This window comes from Oenanthe melanoleuca, chromosome 6 (assembly GCF_029582105.1).
Source record: "Oenanthe melanoleuca isolate GR-GAL-2019-014 chromosome 6, OMel1.0, whole genome shotgun sequence".
NCBI classification, from domain to species: Eukaryota; Metazoa; Chordata; class Aves; order Passeriformes; family Muscicapidae; genus Oenanthe; species Oenanthe melanoleuca.
In genome coordinates this window covers 19,034,487-19,059,596 of record NC_079340.1, presented here as the reverse complement: position 1 = coordinate 19,059,596, position 25,110 = coordinate 19,034,487, and the positions used below count along the sequence as shown (strand labels likewise).

At 34.9% G+C, this 25,110-nt stretch overlaps 1 protein-coding gene across 2 annotated transcripts in view; it reads right to left on the bottom strand.

Annotated features, from left to right (window-relative positions):
- Window positions 1-3,081: 3,081 nt before the first annotated feature.
- HECTD2 (HECT domain E3 ubiquitin protein ligase 2) overlaps window positions 3,082-25,110 on the bottom strand; it is a 33,354-nt gene continuing 11,325 nt past the window's right edge. The window contains exons 5-21 of one of the 2 annotated variants that reach the window (XM_056495218.1): window positions 24,643-24,729; window positions 24,025-24,089; window positions 22,961-23,006; window positions 21,786-21,895; window positions 20,218-20,366; window positions 18,746-18,869; window positions 17,923-18,019; window positions 16,962-17,069; window positions 15,024-15,156; window positions 12,116-12,204; window positions 11,262-11,420; window positions 10,897-10,971; window positions 10,045-10,132; window positions 9,701-9,807; window positions 8,434-8,549; window positions 7,678-7,821; window positions 3,082-5,637 (exon numbers count right to left, since the gene is read on the bottom strand). In XM_056495218.1, the coding sequence (XP_056351193.1) occupies window positions 5,517-5,637; window positions 7,678-7,821; window positions 8,434-8,549; window positions 9,701-9,807; window positions 10,045-10,132; window positions 10,897-10,971; window positions 11,262-11,420; window positions 12,116-12,204; window positions 15,024-15,156; window positions 16,962-17,069; window positions 17,923-18,019; window positions 18,746-18,869; window positions 20,218-20,366; window positions 21,786-21,895; window positions 22,961-23,006; window positions 24,025-24,089; window positions 24,643-24,729 (1,818 nt within the window). In that variant the 3' untranslated portion in view covers window positions 3,082-5,516. Of the gene's footprint in view, window positions 5,638-7,677; window positions 7,822-8,433; window positions 8,550-9,700; window positions 9,808-10,044; window positions 10,133-10,896; window positions 10,972-11,261; window positions 11,421-12,115; window positions 12,205-15,023; window positions 15,157-16,961; window positions 17,070-17,922; window positions 18,020-18,745; window positions 18,870-20,217; window positions 20,367-21,785; window positions 21,896-22,960; window positions 23,007-24,024; window positions 24,090-24,642; window positions 24,730-25,110 lie in introns of those variants that run through there. The other variant, XM_056495219.1, reaches the window with a different exon arrangement.

Sequence of the window (25,110 nt, the reverse complement as noted above, 5' to 3'; positions counted from 1 at the left end):
ATTTTCCAACTAAAAAGCAAATCCATCGAAATGCTAAGGAAGTAAATTTCTTCTATTCCGGTACTGTGCTCATCTCTATTTTACACAGGTCACATTTATCTGCCATGGTTAAATAAATTTTCTATTAATAAATGTTAAATAATTAATATACATTTAATATCCCAAAACATGTCTTGTCAGGGTTTTCAAGTATCTGAGGAGGATATGTCTCCATCTTGGAATCCAGAAAAATTTGGGAAAAGATCCCTCTTTAAAGCAGATGAGCAAGATGACAAAATTAAGTGCCTTCTTTGCTCTGTGTGGCACATTACCATTGATCAAGGCCAACTATAAAAAGCCCCAAGCAGTACATATGCTGCCACCACAGTCTTTGGAAACCAGGAATGTGAGGTTACATAAATTCACCAGAAGACAATCCAAACCAACACCCACATGTTTGAGTTTAAACCCCACAGCTTTCAAAAATGACTGTGCTTTAGCTACTTTATATCCAGCTGGATTGATTTTTCCAGGGATAAAACACAGTTCTTGACTTCCACAATATTGCTACTGACACAAAACAAACAGCAAAAGAAATGAATGTTCTAGCTCTCTGCTAGAGCAGAGATTGAATGTACACTGAGTAAACTCACCCATTGACAAGATGTTTGAATTAAATAATGTAGCTACAAATAGTTCTGTTCTGGCAATGCCAGTGGAGGCTGGATTGTTATTATCCATAGTATGGCAGCAGCCAGAGACCCTGGTGTTATGATAACTAATGACTCTGTGAGAACAGACTCATCTCTCCTGGTTAATAAGAAATCATGTTATGGAGTTAAAGCAGCAAATAAACAAGAAGCCCTTAAATTAAACCTGAACATCACATATCTACAGAATCTAGGACGACCCTCATGGGAAGAAAATACTGCATCAAAAAGTAAAAGTCTCACTCACTAGAAGTACCAAATCATTAAATTGATGGCGAAAAGAAAAAAGGTAAATGAAGTCTTGCTGTAATAGAACATAAAACACACAAGACATTACTTGATATATTGTTTTATTATGCACATAGGTATTAACTCTAGTACTGCAGAGGAGTCCAGAACTGAACTTAGTTTGCCCAACTTATGTGAACTTCTCCCACCCTTCCAGAGACTAATGAGCAACTCCTTCACCAGATCATCTCTTCATCTTCCTTGAGCTGATGTGTTTTACGTTAAGCCATTGGGGTTCAAATAATTCAGTAAGAATTAATTAACAATTTGAAAGGTGCAGATCACTGGGGGCCATTTTCACTCATTAATTTAACAACAAAACCTACTTCACTATTAATTAGAACATTTCTAACACAAGTGAAACAGCTGTGGCTGTCCAGGCCATCTCATTATTTTCTTATACACATGAATATTTAAAAGTGCAAGGAACTTTAACAACACATACACCAGTACAGACCCTTAAAAAACAATAGAAATAGTCTGAAAAATTACTTCACCCAAACAAATTTATTAGAAAAAACCCAGGGGCTCTAGAAGAAAAAACACATTATTGTCTGACAGTCAGGACATGAGACCAGAGCCTTTCAGGGACCTTTCAGACATTTTCATTTTTTCAAGAAGGAGTTCTGAAGGAATATGAAATATCATAGCTATGTAGATTTACAACGGGTATAATATTTGCTTCTGGAACAAGTTGACCACTACCAACACCAACTACTACTACAGAGAAGGAATCTCACCACTTTTAGCCAAAAAATCAAAAGGAAATACTGCATTTCAGTTTTAAGCTCCATGGCAGCCATCTGATCCCTAGCTGAAACAGGACAAGGCAAGCCAGGCTTTCCAACCTTTTTCCAAATACCAGTCTTGAGGATATTGACTGGTCAGAGGTCAGGTATAACCAATCTCATCTCTGAGATTTTGGCAGAGTCCTTCATTGGTCCCAAAAACACATCAGGAACTTTTAATGGAAAGAGAAAACACTTTCAAAACCCAGCTCTCAAAACCAAAACTTTCAAAAGTAGATCCAAGAGGCTGCTTCTCCTTTTTACATATTTGTTTGCTAAAAGTCAATTTATATTTGCTGACTTTGCAAATCTGCAAAGATTTGTGATACAAATTTTTAAGGTATGACTTTTTTCTTCATTATGTGCATTTATAATATCTACTGTTAGCTAAGAGGAAAGTCTAACCTCTAATTAATTTGTTTGAATCTTCATCTTTGCTGCCATCTGTAGGTAACTTGAGTGGTACAAAGGTAACAGTTCTGTGTCCATGGGAAAGCACAGGTTCTTGTTACCTGTCCCTCTTGATTTTAATGTTAAAAAACATAAAAACATAAAACATACAAGAGGTTGTGGCTTCACCTCTTCCTGCACCTCCAAGTAATCTTGCAACTGAGGTAGCAAAAAAAAAAAAAGGAAAATTAAGTTAGAATCACAGAATCATAGAATGGTTTGTGTTGGAAGAGGCTTAAAGATCACACATTTACAACTCCCAGGTCATGGGCAGGGATGCCATTTATTAGATCAGGTTCCTCAGGGCTCCATTCAGCCTGGCCTTGAACACTTCCAGGGATGGGCATCCACAATTTCTCTGGACAACCTGTTCCAGTGCCTCACTATCATCTGAACAAAGAACTTCTTTCTAGCATCTCATCTAAACCTGCCCTCTTTCATTTTAAAACCATTTCTCCTTGTCCTGCTGCTATCTGCCCAAATAAAAAGCCTCTCCCTCCTTTTCATAAACCCCCTTAAGGTACTGGGAGGCTGCAATTACATGTCCCCAAAGCCTTGTCTTCCCCACATGGAACAACCCCAGTTGCTGGATGCATGATGAAGACCTATACTATTTTACAGCATTATTACATCATGGGATGCACCAGAACATTTGCAATTTTGACTACAAATATGAAATCTACATCTTGGTGTGTGTTTGGTTGTTGAAACTTAGTTTCTTTGCAGTGAGCCATGCAATGTTTCAGCAGAACTGTTACGATAAAAGAAAACTTCTCAAAAGAAAAATAAACCAAAAGCAGAGAGGTTGATTGTGGTTTTAAACCCATTATGACCAATCTTGGAAATCTGAAATTATACAAGTGAAGTCAGCATTTTAAATATTTGATTTAATGACTGGACAATTTTAATACATAAAAATAGATACTTAGTAATGAACAAGTTTATACAAACCAGATTTCTTTTGTACAGTACAAAACAATGATGGAGATAAAAAAAGATTTGCTGGGTTACAGGGCAAGACACAAGAACAACAAAACACCACTGAATAAATTTTTTAAAATTATCAGAGGCTTATTTCATAAATACAGTGTAATGCTTTCATTTAACAAATACAAAATTTACTATTTAATTTATCAACATCAGGAAATATATAAAATGTCTTTGACAATCTGATTTAAAAACTAATGCAAATACAATAGCGTTTTTAGAATTCTGAGGTAATATTACACATTATCTCAAAAAAAGCTTCAATAAATAAAACTAAACAGAAGGCAAAGTGCAGTTCAGTGAAAAGGAGAAAAGATAAAGCTTTCATCTTAACAATAGTAGATAAATAGTTATTAAAAGTGGGTTTAAGCCTTAAAAAAATATTTTGGCTAATTTGCCATGTTTTCAGATAAACAGTATAGCTATTTATTCATAAGCCAACCTTTCATGAATCCAATTCTACAAAGAGAGGAAAGGCAGTAGGTCTTTGTTTCCAGGTTTCTACTTACATCCATATTCAGTTGTTAGAAATTTAACATTGCTTGCAGCTATCTAGTTCATTCAGTGCAACAGTGAAAGCTTGATTTATTTCTCAACATCTGAAATCCTGCAAGTTATAATTAATTTTAAAATCTCCATTAAGGAGATACAATGTAAAAATGCAGAATTTTTCAGTGCTGCTTTTAGCACTCTTTGTGCTAACCTAGTATAGTTCCAGGCTAAAGCCAATGGAAATTTTATTACTGGTTTCAATGACAGCACTATGAATACAGTGTCAAATATTCTAAAAGATCCTAATACTTATCTCTGCCTCAATAGAACAGTAAAATCACCAGTAACTTTTCTAGGAGAAATAAAAAAATAAAATTTACACTTAGCTATTTAAGAATATCCAGAACAACTTTGAAATCATGAATTAGACAGATTAATTTGTTCATCATTTGAAAATCTGTTGATTGTATGTAAATAATACAGAGAAAGAAAGAAAGAAGACTAATATAGTATTTGAGTACAGACACTACAAGATAGTAATGCATCCATGCCCCAGCAGAAATCAATGGGGAAAGCTGACAAATTAGATGCCAAAGTGTCTCAAGTGATCTGGGCCTTATTCAGCTGAAAGAAAAATTTACAGAACACACAGTAGTTGTTCATATTTAAAAATACTATACTGCATGCTGATAAATTCTTTCCACTTAATGAATAAAACCCAGACTTACAAATATTTCAGTATTTTAGTGCCATTTCTTCCCCAGCTGCTAATTTACTAACTCAGAGCAGACATACCAAGAATTATTTTCACGGAGTTTGCAGTGAAAAACACAAAACCTTTTTAGATGCTGGTCTCCATGTTAATGAGTGTTGGAACATTCTTCAGAAATGTTATTGTATTCACTTTTGTCACAGCTTATTTAAGACTTTCAACAAAGCTGCTGCAAAAAATGATAGCATGATACACTATATCAGTTTTCCACCAGTTGTGGATATAATTCTCTTCCTAAAGCATTTCACCAGATGTGGAGTTGATTTTAAATATCTAGTTTTGTTTAATATAATGCTACAATAAATCTGGCTAGTGTGCTGTTAAGAATGAACATACAAATTCCTTAATACCTGTAGCTTGAACTTGAATCCCCTCAAGCTGAAAAAATACCTTTTAACACTCTTGTACAGTCAAGTGTAAAAGCTGAATATACATCATCTAAAACCTCTTAGTCATAAAAAATAATTTTTTTAGCAGTAAATGGCACTATCAAAACCCTATTTCTTCACAGGCAGTTATTTACATACTTCTTACACAGCTGGTTTCACTGAGAAGGAAAACCAGAATAAAACTACATACAGTTTATAAAGACTAAAATTCCTATTTGCCTTTGTGAAAAAAAAATGGCTACATGCTGATGTTATAGTTTTTCTATTATTAATATTAATTGAAAACAATCTACCACTGGGATTTACCAACAGAGAAATATTCTGTATATTACCTCCCAGTGGGATACCTTGATGTAAAGGAATCATGATTAATCATAAAGTGCTATTAACAAAAACCTAAAACTTGGGAATTGTCTTAGTTGGGTTTCATTTATCAAACAGATGAGCTTTTTGTACAAAGAAAGCTATTTTCTGTGACAAAGCAAGCAGCAAATATATTGCCATTCAGGAAAAAAACCCATACACGTCATATTTAATTAAAAAATTATCTAAATGCAATAAAACTGGCACAGTATCAAGAGACACAACAATGAAAAGCTTAAAGGCACAATCAGAAGAGAGTGAATGCTACATAAAAATGCTGTTCTTGGAGTATTTAATCTTATTCCAGACCAAACCCTTCTGCATTTGAAATTCCAATTATTAACTTTTGCTTCAGTTCCTTCTTGTTCTTGTAGGGAGGGAGACAAAGCTGGTTGAAGCAGGTATGTGCCACAGGTAACCTAAAATAATTTAAAAAATACCCAGCAAAACATATTTAAGAAAAATGCAATAAAACCTGAACACTGCTAATTGCCTGAACATTTTCAGTTAAACATTTGTTAAGAAATTCTATAAAACAACACTTATCCCAATGTTGATTCAAATTCTGTTGAATGCAAGTAACAACACCACTGTTGGTAGTAAGTACCTCAGGTGAATTTAGCCTGCAACTCCTTCCTCCATCTTTATTTTTTTTTCAAGTTGTAAACATCTCTTTCCAGATTTTGGAAACTCCAGGTACCACATGACTCTAAACACAAAATCTGGGTATAGACAGAATCCACAACATGGAAAAGGAAGGTGAGTCCTGCAGTAGGTACAGACACACCTAGAATTACCACAGTTAGGTGTCTGTGAGGATACAGAGCTGAGGGTTCAGCCTGCTGAAACAGGTCCTCACACACTTCAGCAGGGAGCTCTGAAGAACTGACTGATGCTGGAAAAACAACAGTTGGCAAATTCTGGTCTCATTTATACCAACACTTCAGTTCCAAGCTTCTTCTGAGAATTCTTCAGAGAGCTTGAATACATGTATTGCAGATATGGCTAAGGAATGCCTGACTGAAACACTGGAAATTTTGCTTCTCACTAGAATGGATTTATTTGATGAGCCACAGGTAATAAAATGCTACAGGAACTTCTTGCCATTTAAATTCTCAGGTGACATAGAGGACACACCTGGGGATACAGACTTGTCCTACAGCTGATAACTTGGGGGGAGACAGGAGAAAGACAGTGAGCTGAAGCTCAGCCTGCCATCTGGAAAACACACTGAAAAATGTATTACATTTGGGGACACATTTTATTATGTGACTCAAAAGCCCTTTAGGTCTCTTTTCATTTCATTCCTCAGTCTTTTGAATGGCACCAACTTGGCCTTTGATCATTGTCAAACATGCTTGAAAGAGGGTGGAACCCCAAATTTGGAAACCAAAGTTATTTTTCTCCTCCCTAACCTTTAAAAAAATCAGCAAAGATCTGTCAATTGCATTGGAGTAATGGTTCAGAATTTTCAAAATAGAGAAGCTTTTATTAATTTGCCAATTCTTATTGCCATTACATTCTTTGATCCTATTGTGTGAGCAATATGATACATTTATCCCTGTACAGGCAGTCTGACAGCAACAATTATCTTGCAAAACATGAACCTACAGCAGTTTAAAATGCACACTATTTCAAAACATATTTTCTCATTTTTAAGAAAAAGAACAATTTACGGAAGGAACATAAAGAGTGATTCAATATTGACTGATTTTTCTTCCTTTTTCATCTGATCTTCATGTTCCTTTAATGTTACTGGAACCATTTATTACCTCATTGAGAAAAGCATTAGAAATATCACAGTAATGAGATCATTATATTTAAAACAATCCCCAAATTTATTATGTTTTTGTCTTTAGATCAGCTCTTCACAGAAAAAACAGCAAAATTCAGACCTTGAAAAATGCAGTTTTATATTCAGACTTTGAAAAATCGTTTAAGTATTTTGATTACTCTAGCTGTTTGAGAAATCTGGGTAAAGTCAATAATTAATGCTTCACAGAGAGTTTCAGAGCAGCAGGCTTTTCTATACAGCTTTCAAATTATTTAAACTGGCCTTCTCCAGTCTTAAGAATTTAAAAAAAAATACTAACTGGCTTGCTATAAATAAAACCATCAAACTAAAAAAAATCAGAAAAATTCATGGCAGTTCAAGGTATATTTTTATTAAATCAGCTGTCAAATTAAGAATGATTAAATAATTTATTTGAATTGAAAACATGTAAATAATCCCTATAAATAATTACCAGCCTCAAATGTAAATAGTGACTGGAAAAACAATTTCCTTGTTTTTTAAATTCATGCAATCAATAAGTGGGGATAACATTTGGAAGGCAAACTAAAGGAGTCCATGCAATTTTCTTCCTTGTACATTTGTTTGCTCTTCTGTAAAAAGACATTCAAGAGCAATAGAGGCTCTCAGGAATGAAAAAAAAGTTAAAAATCCAAACATTACTTACCAATTAGTTGATGTTTCACTCTTTGAAATCTTGAAATTCAGATCAGCCATTCCTCCCACAGGTACTCTATCACTTCCTGTAGCAAAATGTAGCAGCTTCTTTTGAAGGTCCAGGGAAAATCCAAGTACTACATCCCAGAAGTATCTATATTCAGGGCAGAGGGAGAAGAAAATGTTGCAAATGCAACATTGTAAAAAAATAGCATAAAGATGATAATAAAACTACAAGCACTACATGATGAATATCACTTACTGAGAGATAATTAACATAATATATAGGACATCAGCAGTACCCCAATATACAAGGTTAAATTCCCAAGGAATTTACAAGTAAAATATTTTATCAATTTTGGAATGATGTCTTGCCAGATGATGCTTCAACTCACTTATCTATGCAACTATAAATGCTTTCTACTCACTAATATAAAAAAACCTTAGTATCAAAGAGAATTGAGTAAAAAAAGTATTTTTAGAAGATTGGATAATAAAAATACTGAGATTTCATATGCAGGATTTGGAGTTTTTCTTTTCAAACAACTCCACTTCAATGTGGTCATAATCTTTTAAGGATATTCAGTAATACCACTAAGGATTTAAGTCTTCCTACTTATGACAATTTAGTAGTGTCTGTGTCTTATTTAGAAATAGGTTTCTAAAACTTCAGTCATTTCAGATCACCCTTGAAGAGATTCCTAATGGAAGTCTAACACTCTACGATGTTTTAAACTCAGTAACTAGAGTAAAAACCCAGGCCTACCGTATAGTCAGATCAGTTTTTTGGTAGCCCTCATACTGGGTACTTCTCTGTAAAGCAGACATGTCCAGTTCAGGACTGCCACAGACAAGAATTTCAACCTCCTCTGGACGAAGCAGCTGCCATAAATCAAGGACAAAATATTTAATTGTTTTAAAAACCATGAGAAATGATGCTCATTAACAATTAATAGAATATCATTCCATGTAAGTGTCTAACTTGGATACATACTGATTATAGAAAAATTAATTCCTCAGCACTTTGAAGACTCTCTTACTGCCATATACAGTAGGAAGTTAATTACAGGATAACACAACATTTCAGTGTATTTTGTTTTTCACTTCTTCCTCATTCTTACATTCTTATTACACTGACTTGCCTATCATGTGATCAGACTACAAATGGGTCAAGAAGAAAATTAAGTTTGTACATATGGAAATCTAAGGGAGGGTCTTGATGTCAATTTTGGTTTCAACTTCCATTTCATTTGCACTGACAAGTCCCAGTGTGGGCAGTTGAGCAGCAGAGGCTGACAGAACCTGACTCTCAGGTGTACACAGTGCTGTGCAAAGCAAACACTTATAATAATAAGCCATGTTTAATACCCACTAAACTTCCACCTGCAGAACCCACTTCATAATTTACTACAATATCATCAAGTTGCATGGAAGTATGCCATGGCATTTCAATGGATTCTCATTGTCCTTCCAGAACCTTTCCTGCAGTTGGGCACACCTCACTTTGCTGCAAGGTGTCACAGTTCAACAAGTTCACTGGAATTTAGAAAATCCTGGGCAAACTGAAACTTTCTCTTCTTTCTTAGTGCAGAAAGGATTCTGTAAATTAAAAAAGGCATTTCAATGGCCAAACAGGACTGAAAACAGAAGAATGTTTAATTTCAACCTCACTGAGTGTTCCTCCTGTAAAAAGCAATAGGTGTTTTCAGAGAAGTCACTCAGTTGTTCTGCAGTACCTAAGTGCAGGAAATACACAGAAACCTTGTAAACATTCACAGAAGAGCCTGTGATGTGTCTGTGAATACATAGTGATAAACCTGTCTTCTGGAGTTTATTTATCTCTTTTCAGTGAAACACTACCAAGAATAGTTGATTACCTGATTAATTTCTTCACTTATGTTGGATTAATCAAGTCTATCAATCAGACAAGATTCCTTCCAAATCTTAAAATTATCCAGTGCAATTTAATTTAGATAAGTCATTGTCAAATACTTGAAATAGAAGTGAAGAGTTATGTTTCATTTTATTCTTACCAGTAATGCATATGAAGCACAGACACTATGAAATCCATAATAGAAAGCTGCAAATTGTTTGTAGATCGATCTATTGAGAAGAAAATCAACATAGAGCTGCACATATTCTAAAAAAAAAAAATTATTTTGTTACATTATAATTTTAATCAATCACTGCCCTCTAAAATTGTAGTGAATATGAAAAATGAATGCATTTAATTTTAGATACCATTGGTAGGCACACCAGAAAGAACTATAGCCATTTCATTTTCACACTTAGTTAATGAAAGCATAGGCTTACAGAACAGAGAAAAAGGACAAACTTAGATCTGCAAAGTATGCGTAGTTAATATCTATTGAAGTACCTTTCCTATTCCTATTTGTGACTGGGATTTTATCTCCATTTGGCTTTAAGTTGTAAGATTTTATAACACCAAATTCTTCCTGAAAAACCTACAGAAAAAGAGGAGTCAAGGTCAGCACCGGAAAATAAATTCATATACTTAGAAATGACAAAGCTTATAGTATGTCATGCATTCCCTCTCTCTCTTCAGCACATGCTGTAATTTTGAGGGTTGTGAGGTTTTTACAAGGTAAATATTACAATTTTCAACAAATTGCTCAGAAATTTAGTATTCAAAGAACAAAATTCGACCCTGTTACATAGTGGCATGTCAAACTGACCTGCAGGCTCTGAAGCCATAGAGCTTTTCATACAAAATAATGGCATAGGAGCAGCAAATACAATTAAGAAGGTATTTGCTCTGCTGTAGCTCACCAACATGAAATTTCATTAACTGGTATGTGTGTTCTGAAACAATGAGCAACTGAAAAAGACTTCCCTGAATGAAATAGTTAGAACACACAGGTCAGGCAAAACTGTAAAAACTTCAACAGGCTATTGTAGAAGTGAGATTTCCTGGACAAAATGCATAAAATAACCAAGCAAACTTTGACTATCTTCTGGGTTAGACAGAAAAGCAAGGAGCTGGAAATGCACCAGCAGCTGGCCAAGAGACCCTGGTGGTGAGCACTGGGATCCAATTGCAGAACACCAACAGCGCTGGGCAGTGCGGCTCCCGGAGCCAGCTCTGATCCCCACACTCACATTCCAAACCACCAGCAATCACAGCTATGAGCCACTCCACTGCCATTCTAACACTGGGAAAAATCACTGAACAGGGTTAAGAACCACTTAGAATTGGGCATTTAACGACCTGAAAGGTTGAGTAAAAATCCTCTTCAACATTGCCTTCGTAGGATAGAAGTTCATTCAGTCCATGTGCCAATTCCTACAATAGGAGTAAAAACTCTTCAGTAAATCTACAAAACTAAGTGATGCACTTTGCAAGGATATGCCAGAAGCATTGTTTTATACAGAAAGCGTCTTGGAAAAAGCTGCATTTTTAAAATGCACATTATGCTAGAAAACACAGAGATTTTCTGTGTTCATCAGAAGCAGACTTTATCAGCCTGTGCTGAAAAAAGGCTGCTTTTAAAAAAGTTTGTAACTCAAGCATTAAATATAAATAAATCAGGTTTTATATCAGTAATTTTACCTTTTAGAAAACGCAATACTTACAGGCATAATCTGAAACAGGTCATCTAATGTGACACCACAGATGCCTACAAGTGTGTTATGATCACAGGGAACAATGGGAGGACTTAATAATTTCTTGTAACAGCAAGGTGGGAAACGAATATCCAAGGTGATGCTGTTATATACAGCAAGTCCCATAAGCTATATATGTCAAAAGTTAAGGGCAAATCTGACACATCTTGATTACAGTTAGTATTAAGACCAACCTGCACTGGTACTACAGCTCATCCATTAGCACATTTAAGTGCATCCCATGAAACAAACCTAAATTCAACTTCTCACAAGCATAGAATAAATCTGTCAGAAAAGACCTACAACCTGATGCCATTGAAATCAGTAAATGGACACTATTACCTCACCTCAGTGAAGTTATAAGCATGTACTATCATAAATCACTTGTCTGAGGTCTTCATTTATGAGCACAACAGAAAACCTAGAAAATAAACTTGTACTCGAAATAGGTTTCCATTTTGTAATAAAAAAGGCAAAAAGCCACATACTGCTCAATGGGGACTTAAGTATTAATGGACACAGACAAATTGATGTTTACTGAAAGAAACTCAGAGGCTTAAGTACGTAATTTTACAACTTACACACAAAAAAGTTGCAAGTTTAACATTGATTTAGCATTCTCTGACTGTAAAATGAACCACATACTCCATTTTCTTCCTATTTTTAGTTCACTTGCTTGAATGATATTCAAAAAAATACATTTAAAATGGAACACAGGTGTATATACAACCTTTGAAGAGCTTGAGCCAGTGCCTTATTTTATCCCCATACCAGCTCATTGAACAGCTATCATTCAGAACATTCTAGCAGACAGAAAAGGATACGGCTCCAACCAGTCGGAATTCCGAATAGTTGTCGCATTTAAAGCTGCTGAACCAATGGCACTGCGAGTCCTTGTGGTAGGTGAACATGCCTGCAGAACAGCAATATGGCCCTTAAAAAGCCTGAGCTTTGTAAGAATTCATACAAACCCTCAGCTTCCTTACCCATGCACCCTTGGAATGCTCCTGGGGGTGTCCACATCCCCATGCTTGTTCTCAGGACCCTGCTCCATCCACAGCAGAAACCTGCAGGCAGGTGCTTGGGAAGGAGCACCAAGGGCAGTGCCAAGCCTGGAGCAGGCTCAAGCCCACCAACCCTGCCTGGTGCAACATGTTCTTCAGGGTCTCCAGCTGTAGATATTTTGCAATGTTCCTATGCAATCTGTTTCTACATTGTGCTCCAGCATTGGTACTGCCATAAACATCAACTGTCTAAGCAAACATTTTCTTACTGCAATGCAAGCTCACTTATTTCCTCCTTTCTTTCTAGGTCAATAGCAGATGACAATCCCTAAAAATGCTGGCATGAATCCCATGATACAAATACCATAAGCTTTACCTTCTTAGAATAGAAAACCATAAATGGTTTATGTTATACACACACACTACCAGCAAAGAGGTATGTTTCATATTTTCTGTCAAAAAATTATATCAGTTAAAAAAGCCCCAAACCACATGTACCCTAAAAAAGCCACTCATGGGTCTAAATGACAAGCCAGATCCTACTGAAAGCTTGAGTATAGATGAGTTTGACTGCTATTTGCATCAGATACAGAACATTCTGTTTTAAAGAGTGACAGAAAGTAAAAACCTACATAATGAAAGCAGATAACAGCACTAAAATACCTAGGAAGTATTGCTCAGAGAGGCAAGACACACTCCTCACAAGCGTACTCTAATGCAGAAGTAAATTGGATAAAATGTGATGGTCTGTTTGAATTTGTTGGGATTGAATTGGCCAAGTTTATTGTTGCCTTGATCTGTCCACACCAAAGCACTGACTAGTTATAAGTACATATTCTATGCAATAGCTCACTGAATCTCTAAAAGCAAAGTTGGTGAAAAATAATATTTAAATGAAAAAAAAAATCAAAGTCCTTTTGACTTAAAAAATAAAGAATGAAAATCCAACTTGTCTCAAGGACATCCAGTTCTTATGACAAATTACAGGCAAAAAGCTGCCTTCACATTTCCCCCCTCCCCACTCTCCTGAGCAATTTATCGTTTGAACTCCAGCTTAAAAAGGTGCCCATCACAAAAGGTTTAGACACTGCCATTAGACATTGCCAGAAGCAACAGAACAGCTGCATGTAAGGCAGAGCAAGGTTCACATAATAAAAGATCATAAGGATGTTGGAACAAAATAGGTTTCGAATCCCATTTGTTAATTGTCCATACCAAGATAAAGAAAGCACTGCAAAACACACAGGCAGGCAGACAGCTGAGTTAATTAAGAGTTTTTAAATTCCAGGAATTAAACCTGAAGAATCAGTTAAAATGGAAAGGGTAATAACAGTGATATTTTCCCTTCCAAGCTTCTCACATGTTATTTGCATCTTAAACAATTAAGACAGAAGGGGATACAGTCCCTTTCCGAGGGACAAGAATATTTCTGAACTCCTCCCACACTCTGCTGATAGTCGTAACAATGAAAGAATTTGCACTTTAAAGTAAGGAAGCCTGCCAGAGATAGTGAAAAAATAAATTACTCTGAATGTTTCCAAACTCATCAGTTACCAAGCTCTGCTGACAGCATTTTTACTAACAGAACTGTCAAACTTACAGAATGCTTTCTGCAGGATAAATTGTTTCCTATTAAGGTTGCTCTCACCAATGTCATATCCTCACACAGACCCCTTTTGACTAGAAAAAGGGCTCCAGGCAAATAACAACCTCAACAGACATGACAACATATTTATGACTTAAAATTCTGTACCTTTAGAAGCACTCCTATAACCATCAAAGAACCATGATTTTCAGGGACATGAACACTTCCAGGCAAAGACAGACAAGCTCAATGACTACCAGGTGTTATCCTTAAGTCCCTGGAAATCAATCTAAAAGCCATCCTGGCAACACTTTAACACACTAAACCATCAATAATGTATCCATGCCCAGAGGAAAGCTCATTAGAGTGGTGAATAAAACTCATCTAGATCCATCTACATCACTATAAAACAAGCAGATGGAACTGCTTGTTTATGACTGCACATTCATGTCTTACAATCTCCTATTTCATCTTATTTTCTTCCCCTTGGGCATGAAATGTCCTTATAGGGTAACACCAGAGGCAGTCTTTTTCATACTATACTGTCTCTGCTCCTCTCTTTTCTGAGATTACCCCACGCTCCTATAAGAATACTGTCCACACAGATACCACAAACAGAATATATGATGACAAAGATTCAAAGTAAACTAACCTCTACCTATCCTAGTCACAGAAGTAGTACTAGAAAGTGCAGGCACGCTCAGTGCAACTATCAGCACCAAAAAACCCCCCATTGATACATGGGAGACTAAGGATGGCAATTTGCCAGAACTGAGCACAGTAACAGCATCCAACTACAGCTACTGAGAAAACTCAGAAAAACTCCTTCCCTAAATCAACAATATGAAGACAACTGAGGCCAGAAAGAGAAAATGCAGCATGTGAAGAAATAGGGAAGGATGGTAAATGATAAACCAATACACTTGGTCTTATCTCTACTTGAGTATGTGCTGAACCGTTGTACTGGTTTAGGCTGAGATAATTTCCTTCAGAGGTAATAGCTAAACTATTGGCAAGGTTATGTTTTGGATTTGTGCTGAAAACAGTGTTTATAATGCAAAGACTTTTCCATTATTGCTGAGCAGTGCTTACACAGAGTCTGAACAAATTCTCATATTGTATTTAAGAATTATAAGGACTCACCATAATCTGGGTGAAAAATCTGTCGAATCAGAAGAAGAAACCATTCTTTTGTCAGGCCACCCATATCAAGACCAGCTTCCCCTACAAATGTGACTTTTAACTTCTTTTTCAGATCTGCCTTCTTCCTTGCTAGCTATTGTGAAATAGGTAAGGCAGAAGAAAAAGGAGATTGAGCATATTATCACTACCACTAGCCATAGAGAACGCACATCAGCCTCTACCGCTTTTGCTTTGCTTAAACCATTAATTTGCATAATTTTCTAATAGGTCAAAACTACATTATAACAATGACTGAACTGCAGAAGCAAGACAATTATGACTACTTGACACCATCAACTAATTTGCACATGGTGTCACTCTGGGCTTGAAAAAAGTTATGTGCTGTACAAATAGACTTAATAAGCAATTAGATACAATGAATTGAATTTGTCTGGAATATTTCAGACCTATATAATTTTTTACCTTTTACATAAGATGTGCTACCAGGAGGAAATGACAAATTAAAAAAGTACTTAGACATAATTTGGAAATATTTAGAAATAAGGAAGTAAGCTAATATTTCAATATTTGGATACCATTCAGTTCTGTGTAAGATGCCTGCCAACAAGTATCAGCTGCTTCTTAGAATTATTTTTTAGGCAATTGTAACAAGCTCCTTTCATTGCTTTGTCCTAAGAGACAGCATTTCGTGCAGGTACACAAAAAACCTGCAAAGAATTAGATTATAGCCTTTTACAATCAACAGTGATTTTTCAGACTCTCTATACAAGCCTTCTTTAAACCATTAATTACTGTCCAGCTCCAGAGAAAGTGCTTAAACCAGTCAAGAATATGTATGTGCTAAAATAATCTCCATGTTGTTAGTTGCACAAGTAAATTCCTATTACATAAAACTTCCTATTAAATATAAATTTTATAATTATAGGTATTTGTGTTATTTGAAACAAGCCATTTATTAGCTGAAGTGATTTTCCTTTGCAAATTATTATTTGAAATTCCCTCTCCCTCTGCCATTCCCCATAAATTTAAGAATATGAATATATACTATATTCTTTCTCATCTCTGAGATAGGCAGAAGAAAACACTGGAAATAAATAGGTGAATATTTTGTCTACAAAAACTTTTGAATTTGCTCTTGGTTATATTAGTGTGGTAAAAAAATGCCTGAGAGGAAGCAATATCACCAATCATATTTCTTTTGTCTTAGGAGAACAGGCCAAAACCAGACAGGTTTTAATATAGGAAAATAAAGTTTAAACTTACATTTTATGACATGAGTAACCAGAATTTGTTTGATGTTGTTTTTGCTACCTGGACTTATTTTTCAGTATCATCTGTTCTCAATGTTGAGAAAGAGAGGGAACTAAATTTCATTAAATAATGTTAATTAGCAAGGTTCAGAGGATACTGAAGAATTGCCAATTAATGGACACATCTGTTTCATTTCTCAAAAAGGAAAAATTACATTGAAGAATGTGAGGAATTAGTTAAAAGAATTTAAGAAAAGAAAGCTCAAAATTATTATTATAAGATAGAGATAGAAAAAGAAAAATATTCCAAGAATTAGAACAAACAACCTCATTAGTGATTAGTCAGATACTATTCATGCTGCTGTCATGGACTCAAGTCCCGCAGAACCTGATAATTGTGCACTGTATTTTTAACACAAAAATTACAAAACCAAATAAAGACCATGTACAAGCATGTATGGGCTTTGCTATGGAGCAGTATCAGCACAGGAAATTAATTTCAAGATGTCTAACCCAATCTGTTCTGCAACACTGCAATTTTGACAGTAATTAAGTTCTCTTTATTTAGTATTATGTAGTTATATTCCCAATCTCTTAGTGCAAAAGATTTAAATATGACTTATCAAATTGAAATCTAACAATAGGTACTCTACAGCAACGCACAATTTAATTACATTTTTTTTATTACCTCATCAAGTGAGTCACTAACAAGGTGTGTCCTCCTCACTTTCACATTTAGGAATAACATATTCATGTCAGGCTTCTGTCTCCGAGAGACTTTATCCACAAGGCTTTGCTATTTGAATGAAAAAGAAACATCACACATGTAGTATCTTCATGTAAAAAAAAAGGTGTCACACTTGTTAACTGCAAAAGCTCTCAATATGGTGTATTAAAGACATTTCTCTAACATTGTAACTGCTTCAGTATCTTCTAAGAGATGGAGAGAAGTTTCTTTACTACATTTACACTACATTTGAACTAACTTAGGAGGTTTAACAAAAAGGTGGCACTTCCCAAATTGTTAAAAATATAAAATTCTGGAAACTGGCTTATGCTTTAATTAGCTGTTCACAAGGTATATCCAGCAAGACAGGAATGGATAGATGGTGGTGCAGCCACACAGAGCACTGAGGAAAAGAGCATCACCTATCATCTGTAGAAAACTACCTGAGGGAGGCAGACAGTGCCTCTTCCCTAACACAAGAGGCTGCCCAGAGTAGTACCTCTTCCATGACCTGAAAGGATTCAGTCTGATCTTGGTCTTCCATTACAACCTCCACAGAATAAAACACAAAACACTCCAGAACTGTCATGGAATTTTTCTTCCCTAATCATTGTGTTAATTTAGCACACTAGGATGTTATGCTGGTTTCTCAAAAGATGAAAAAAAGTAAGTCAAGTATTATAACTTTTTCTAAAACACTGCCATTCATAAGGATCCTGAAGCTAAGTACACAAAAAGAAAAAAATACTGAGACAACCCAGCATGGGCATTTGTAGACTAGCCATAGTAAAATGTTTTAAGTTCTTTTTCAGGGTAATCAAAAATACTAGAAATTGTAACAGGTCATGTGTAAAATCAGTCTAACAAATACTCATAAAATACCAATGGATGAGACACAAACATTCATCATTGAGGGACTTACCCGTGCAATACTTATCATTTGTTGTTCTGAGTCCCTTTGAATAATCACTTTTTTTGCTGCTATAGAAATAATAAATGGGTATTGACAGAAAGAAAACCTAACAAGAGAAAAGAAGATTAAAAATTTTCTTTCTAGCATCTAGCATACTATTTTCAGTGAATTATCATTCAGTAACTAATCCCTCCACTGACAATAACTTGCAAATAGCTTCTGGTTTTTTCACTTTGTATATAGTGATATTTGACTCAGTAGAACAAACTGTTATTTGCAAATACTGCTAGAAACTGAAATTAATAACACTTCTCTTTTGTCATTTGAGTGTTTTGTGGTTTGTTTGGTTTTTGTCCTTCTCAAGTAGAATATCAGGTATCAGACAGAAGAGTAGCCTGAAATACCTGATTCAGTGGAGCAAATTATGGTATCCAAGTTTACCCCAACTGCTGCTGAAGGCAAGGAAAATGCCTATGAATATATTGGAGGCTAAAATTTGTCTGTAGTAAGACACAGTCTGAAGTCCATGCCAGTAATTAACAATAATCCATATTTATCATCCATATTTTACATATTTTCTCTGGTTTGCAAAGGCAGAATGAGATTTATTCCAGTCAATCTCACATCCATGCAGTAGCAAGTAAGTAGTAGCTGTAATATGTCTTTCCAATAAAATAACACAGTATTTAATAAGGATCTATGTACACATAAATGGTATGCATACCATATATAGACACTGTATTTCCACTTCATTTAATACAGATATATCTAGTATAGATACAATGCTTTGAAGTCTAGTACTCAACAAGAAACAACCAGTTATTCCTCTTACCTGTGAGAATTCCCATAGCATTGCCAGTTATGATATTCTTCCATAAGATCAATATGATCAAGTGTAGAATTATAGAAATCTGTATATGAAATTATAGGAGGGCTAATCAGACTATTTGCAGCATCTACAAAGAAAACACAAAAGCCTTTAAAAATAATGCCTAGACTCAGCACATCTCATTTCTTGGCATCATGAGCACCAAAAACTTTAAGCTAAGTCTAAAATAACACAAAAAACTAATAACTTAGCTACAGAACTATTGCTACAACACAACAGTATATGACATCACATTAATTGCTATAGAAAACAGAAAATCCCTGCTTCAGCCCATTTATGATTAGGGAACCTCAGTTTGACTCTGGTTTCCTTACTGACATACACCAAATTAAGGTTCCATGGATAAAGGGTGCTATGTTCTGCTGAAATTGATGAAAAAGCAGTTTGATAAATGAAAGTGTTTAAGAAATCCATATAATTTCAAGCAGCTATGGCCAGAAAATCTACATTTTTTTTCCAATATACCATCTAGACCTGCACAAAAATTAAGTACTTGACCAAAGGAAGAAAGCCAATTCACATTTAAGCTAAGTCATTATAAAATGGCATTCATAAAATATCAAACAGCTAATAAGTTTTCTCTATTTACACTTCAGCATAATTTAGTTTTGGTCAGTCAGACAAAAAGTAGTGTCTTTTGATTGACTAAATAGCTCTTTTTCCAGAATTAAGGAACAAGCAACTCTTTCATAGATGCCTATAAATACATCTTGGGTTTAGATACAGGTCTGCTAATGTGCCTAACTCTGGACTGTGCAGAATACTTTTAAGTAAAAATTTTAAGTTGACAGGAAAAACATCTTAGTTCCAATTTTAATTTTCATTTGGTGGTTTTGTCTTCTAAAAAGGAAAAAGTAAGTGCTCTAATCACCATTTGGCAGCAGTTGTGAAGGTTTACATTTGCACAAGTCAAATCTGGTGTGCTCTATGTTGAACTGAGCAGGGATTTACCTTTTTTAAGCTGTAGTTTTGGATCTAAGAGGCACCTGCATTGCCTAACTTCCTTCAGATGCTAAATAGCTCCATGAGGGTGAGTTACAGAAGAAATTCTGCCAGCTACAAGTTTAAGACAGTTTCTTTTATAAATCTAAGGGAAACCTTAACCATTGGTTACTTCTGTGGATTTCTGTTTGAATGATCTTTGTTGTTGTTGTCACAGGAAAACTCTGCATAGCAATTATCCTCTACAAGTAGGAAGACTTACCAACAGAAGTGTCTTGCTTACCACATTTCAGCATTTTATTGTATTTTGTACTGTGCCACCATCATTATTAGTATCCCCCAGAAGAGGAGCAGTAAAACCTATCCTCTCCCAAGATGTGTGTGTATATATAAAACAAGCCCCATATACACACACACACAAATATACACATAAAAACATATATATGCCTACACAGTTCAAGAAAAATACCTACTAAATAAAGCCAGGACTTTTGTTGCTGATGGAATCCACCAGGTACATTTCACCATAGGTGGAAACTCTTCAGGTTTTGCAGGAAACAGCCGTAAAGAAATAAATTGCAGTAACCTGTCCACCACCTGCTTGAACCTCTTCTGTGAAATCCTAAAACAAACATGCTGCACTTACTCTCATGTGATCACTGTCTACACTAGAGTTGTTACCAAATTTCAATGCTTTTTTAAAAACCACCTTTGTTACCATTTTTAAATTCAATTTTAATTGTTTAAATTAATTTTTAATGCTTTTGTCCTGTACATAAAAACAAAATTCCAAATATAAAGCTTGAAGAAGCATGCTTTTAAATATTGACACAAGGCAATTCTCTTCAGTGCAACCCTAACTATGCTCCTTAACTCTGTAGAAAATTAATAAAAGAAAAGCAATAGAATCATTATCTGTTCTTGACTTTCAGTAAACAAAACAAAAATCCTTATCTATTTCACTCCACACTCTGAATACTGAGGAATTCAGATTAAAGATACATGGTCCTTTTAAATAAAAAGTGCTTCATATGCTTGTGCCATGTGTACATTTTAAATCACATGCTGCAACACTTCCATAATAGCACAACAATACACATATATGTGTAGGCATATTAAAATAGCCTTTTCTAAACAAGAGCTTTCCTATTTTAATGGTTTCCATTTTTAATAAATGCTCTAAGACTAAAAACATTGATAGATCTATTGCACAGACAGAACTGTATTTACAAATTGTAAATGCAGTTTGTAAATGCAGTTCCAATGAAGCAGTATTCTACCACAATTTAAAGCGAATCTGGACATAGGGAGGGGGAGGGAAATTAAATTACCATCCTTGCAAAGAAGAAAATCCTTAATTAAGATTTCCTAGGAGATTTGGAAATTGCAAATATGGCCAAACTTGTAAAAACATTTTGTTTTTACCTCAAACTGAACTTTTTGCTCAGTCAGTACAATCTGCACACCAATTTAGGAGCTGCTCTTTGGGCAGTTACCCCATATGACTTTTAGTGAGGTGCTATTACAGTTATTTCAATTAATTACAAATCTAATGCCCTAACCACATTCTTTTACCACCTCTATTGCACTAGGAAGTCAGGCCTCTAGTTCCTTTGTGGTTTCTGTACATTACAGCAACATCATAGTATCTTTTGCAAGTTATGCAAGATAAAACTTTATTTAAACACAGATCATAAAGATGTTTGTTTTAATAATACCATATAAACATATAACTAAAAATTACACACAAGTATTTATTTTGCATGTGTTATCAAAAATAACTCTGATAAGTCATTTTGTGATTAAGGCTTTTTTGCATAAATATAAGAAGTTTTATACATTATATACATTTTGCATCTATAAATCAGTATCACTTAGTGGACTATGTCCACATGTATTTGAAAGCCACAAAACCAATCTCTTTACTCAATTAAATTAACTTTTATATAATTTATAAAACAGTCAACATCAATGGAAATACAGTAACAATTGTAATCCTAGAAATGGAATTTGTAATGTGGGGTTTTGGTTTTCTTTTTACTTTTTAGACCAGTGCACTAGGAAATGATGGTCAGCTTCTGTTAAGGCTGCTATCTGTCTTAGCAAGTGAGCATAGATGACATAAGTAGAAGTGTTACTAAATTGAGGATTCTGAAAAAGATTAAAAAAAGTGTTAGGTTAATAAACTGCATAAAGGGAAAAAAGTCATTAGGATTTTTTCTCATGTTTGTTGTTGCCAGTACAATTACACAGGAAAGTAGCTCACAAAATAGCTGTGACAGTGGTAAAACTATGGGAAAAAACAAGTCACAACTTCTAGCCAAACAGAAAATATACAACTGCTGTATATACACAGGTAGCCCAAAGGCAGTACTCAATATTCTGGATTATTCTTTACATTGTAACACAAACTACACTCCTCTAAGTGATGTGCTTTTCATATCAGTAATACAAATTCTTACAGCCCCTGTCTATCCCATATCAATCCAAACTAATTTTCCCTATGTTCCACGTGTTCACATATTCCCTCTTTTCAGCAGGAGATATTCTTTTGAATTCACAGCTAGTGTGGGCCACCCCAGAGAAGAAAACTATTATCTCAAGAAATTAAATTGCTATTTGATATTCTCAAATAACAGGAGAAACTGCTCCTTGTGCTCAGAGGTGTTAGGAACACTATAAAATATAAAGGGAAAATCTGCTATAAAAACAAGCCTACTATAGCAGCAAAGGTAAGAGGTGACCACAGACAGAAATCAGATATTGTAAGCAGTCAGATAGACTGGAGAAAATCAGTCAGATAGACTGGATAAAATGTAACACTGGAGAAATTTACAGCAATATCAGAAAGTGCATATATTGAAAGTTTCAGAGATACAGAACCATAATAAAGCAAATCGGGGAATAAGGACAACATAAGAACAAATAAGTAGGTAAAATATTTATTCTTTCAACCCAGAAAATAAAAGGAAACAATTACTTGTCTACTAGTGCATTGTCTTAATTATGCAACCTTTCCCCATTGACTGTCTTCCATTAAGCTCCCATCCCCATCATGCATTACACTTTTTCCATATTTCAATACATTCTTACAACAGGAAATTGCACGTGAAGTATCTCAGCTATATAAACTATCTTGTTTGCACTGTATACTGGTTTATAGATTAATAAGTTAAACAGACACATACTTACATAAAAATACTGTATTTTTCTTACCTGTAAAAGTATACAATATGCTCTAAGATCATCTTTTGTTCGTGGCCTAAGAACAAATGAAATAATAAACAGAACCATATGGATCCATAATCTACAGACATTAAGAGTCATAAAATCATGAACAATTTCATTTTGCTTTGCTAATATGTATAGAATACCATGTTTAAGAATCTTCATTGCTCTCAGAAACTGAAAAGGATATTTACAGATTCTGACAATTCTCTAAAGGCAGCAGGCTATTTATTATCTGTCTTTTTAAAACATTACAGTAAAAAAAGGTCAGAATTGAAGAGTCAGAGGTGTTCCAAAGAGGGAATTCTGCATTATTGTCTATCTCAAGTGACACCATAAAAGAGTTTATTTGCTCTTCTTTGATATTTTCTGCAACAATTCTCCATACACTTCTACCACTGCAGACACTGCATTTCTTTGTGTTTATCAACGCCTTTATATAACCACAAATTCAGGCAGCAACATCACAAAAAGCAGGGTAAGTTGGAGAAAGGGGTAGCTAAGACCTGGGTCACATGGGAGTTACAACAAGCCACTGTCTATTGCTACACCTTTTTGTGAATTACACCACACATTCTCATTTCTATTACTTCATACTACAATTCTGACATCTCAAAAAATCTTTTGGTTTGCTTCTAGTCTATCCCTTTCTGTATCCTGCACTTCTCTTTCTGTGGTGCTGCCACACATGAACAGGATTGTGATGCAAACTGTGGATCAGGGAAGTGTACTAGTTACTGGTGGGGGTGGACAATGAGAATAAGTTTTACCCTAGATAAATTCCTTAATTCATCTCACAATTCAGATGTCCAAAGAAATGCCTTGGCAACAAGCAGCTGAGATTTGGTGACAGAATGCATGGCTGGGTATGGATCTGCCTCTCAGAGGTTCAATGCCAGCTTACAGAGTTCAAGATGTATTTCAGCAGATTTGCCAAAAAGAAGTTCTTATCAAATAAGCTGCATCACATTTTCTTTCTTTGCCCAAAAGATAAAACCTATAGCAGATTTAAGTGCTGGCACAGCACTGGTGCAAACATTTATTATAATTACCCTGTCCATTCTTGTAGTAGACCATTAATTATTCCTTTTAGGACTGACTTCTGAACATCTTGAGGCTATGAAAAAAGGAGAGGAAAAATATCTGACGTAATTATACATATTCAATACAAGACATTGTACAAATAAGCAAGTTTGCTTTGCTTGCATTTAAAGACAGCTAAGAAATATTTTGTGTTATGATACTGAGCTCCCAAATATCTTCCTCACAGACATACTAGCTGAGCATGGGGTTGTGCCAATGGTCCATTTCAACACTTAAACCCTGCAAATATAATTTCTAAACTACTCCTGTACTTTGTATACTTGGCACAGGACCTACTTTTTTACTATCCCCATCCTCACATTTTCTTTATTTCCCACCATGCAGTCCCGTCACAGCCATGTAGTATCTCTAAGATTTGCAGTCTTTAAGAACTATCACAATATAAACTATGCTTTACTAGTAGGAAAATTTTCTTCCTCTTTTACTAGAGCAGCTGTCATGATTCTATGATAATTCTCACGGGATCATTTAAAGTATATTTTGAGAGATTCTTCAGAAATCATGCCCATCTGAGAAAAACTTTTGGTACAAATGGTATAAAATATGAATCCTTTTTTCCTACTTACAGTATTTAATAAGGCATCATAGACAACATTCACAAATTTTGCATCGATTCCAGAATCCTCAATGGTATTAAATGGAGAACTATCTTTCTGTAAGTTAGATAATACATGAAGCATTTTTAGTATTTTATAGTTATCTTTGAAAATGTAAGTTTAATACCAAGGCATAGGAAAACATGTTCAGATATAAGTATTCTCCTAATCAAAACATAAGAATGTAAGTTTCCTTAATTAGTACGCTAAAGACAGAGCAAAACAATAGTAATCCTACACATATTCATATTGTCATTCTGTTTTAAAAATGAAAGAGGGTTTCAAATAATGAATTACATTGAAACTGCATCTTTGTTGTTGATCCATTATCAGACAAAGGCAAGAAAATTTCAAGCATTCATTATTTGTAAAATAACTAAAGGTCACGGGTTATTTTGTCCAGGCTCAGGCTCTACCATCCATATTAAATATCGTAAG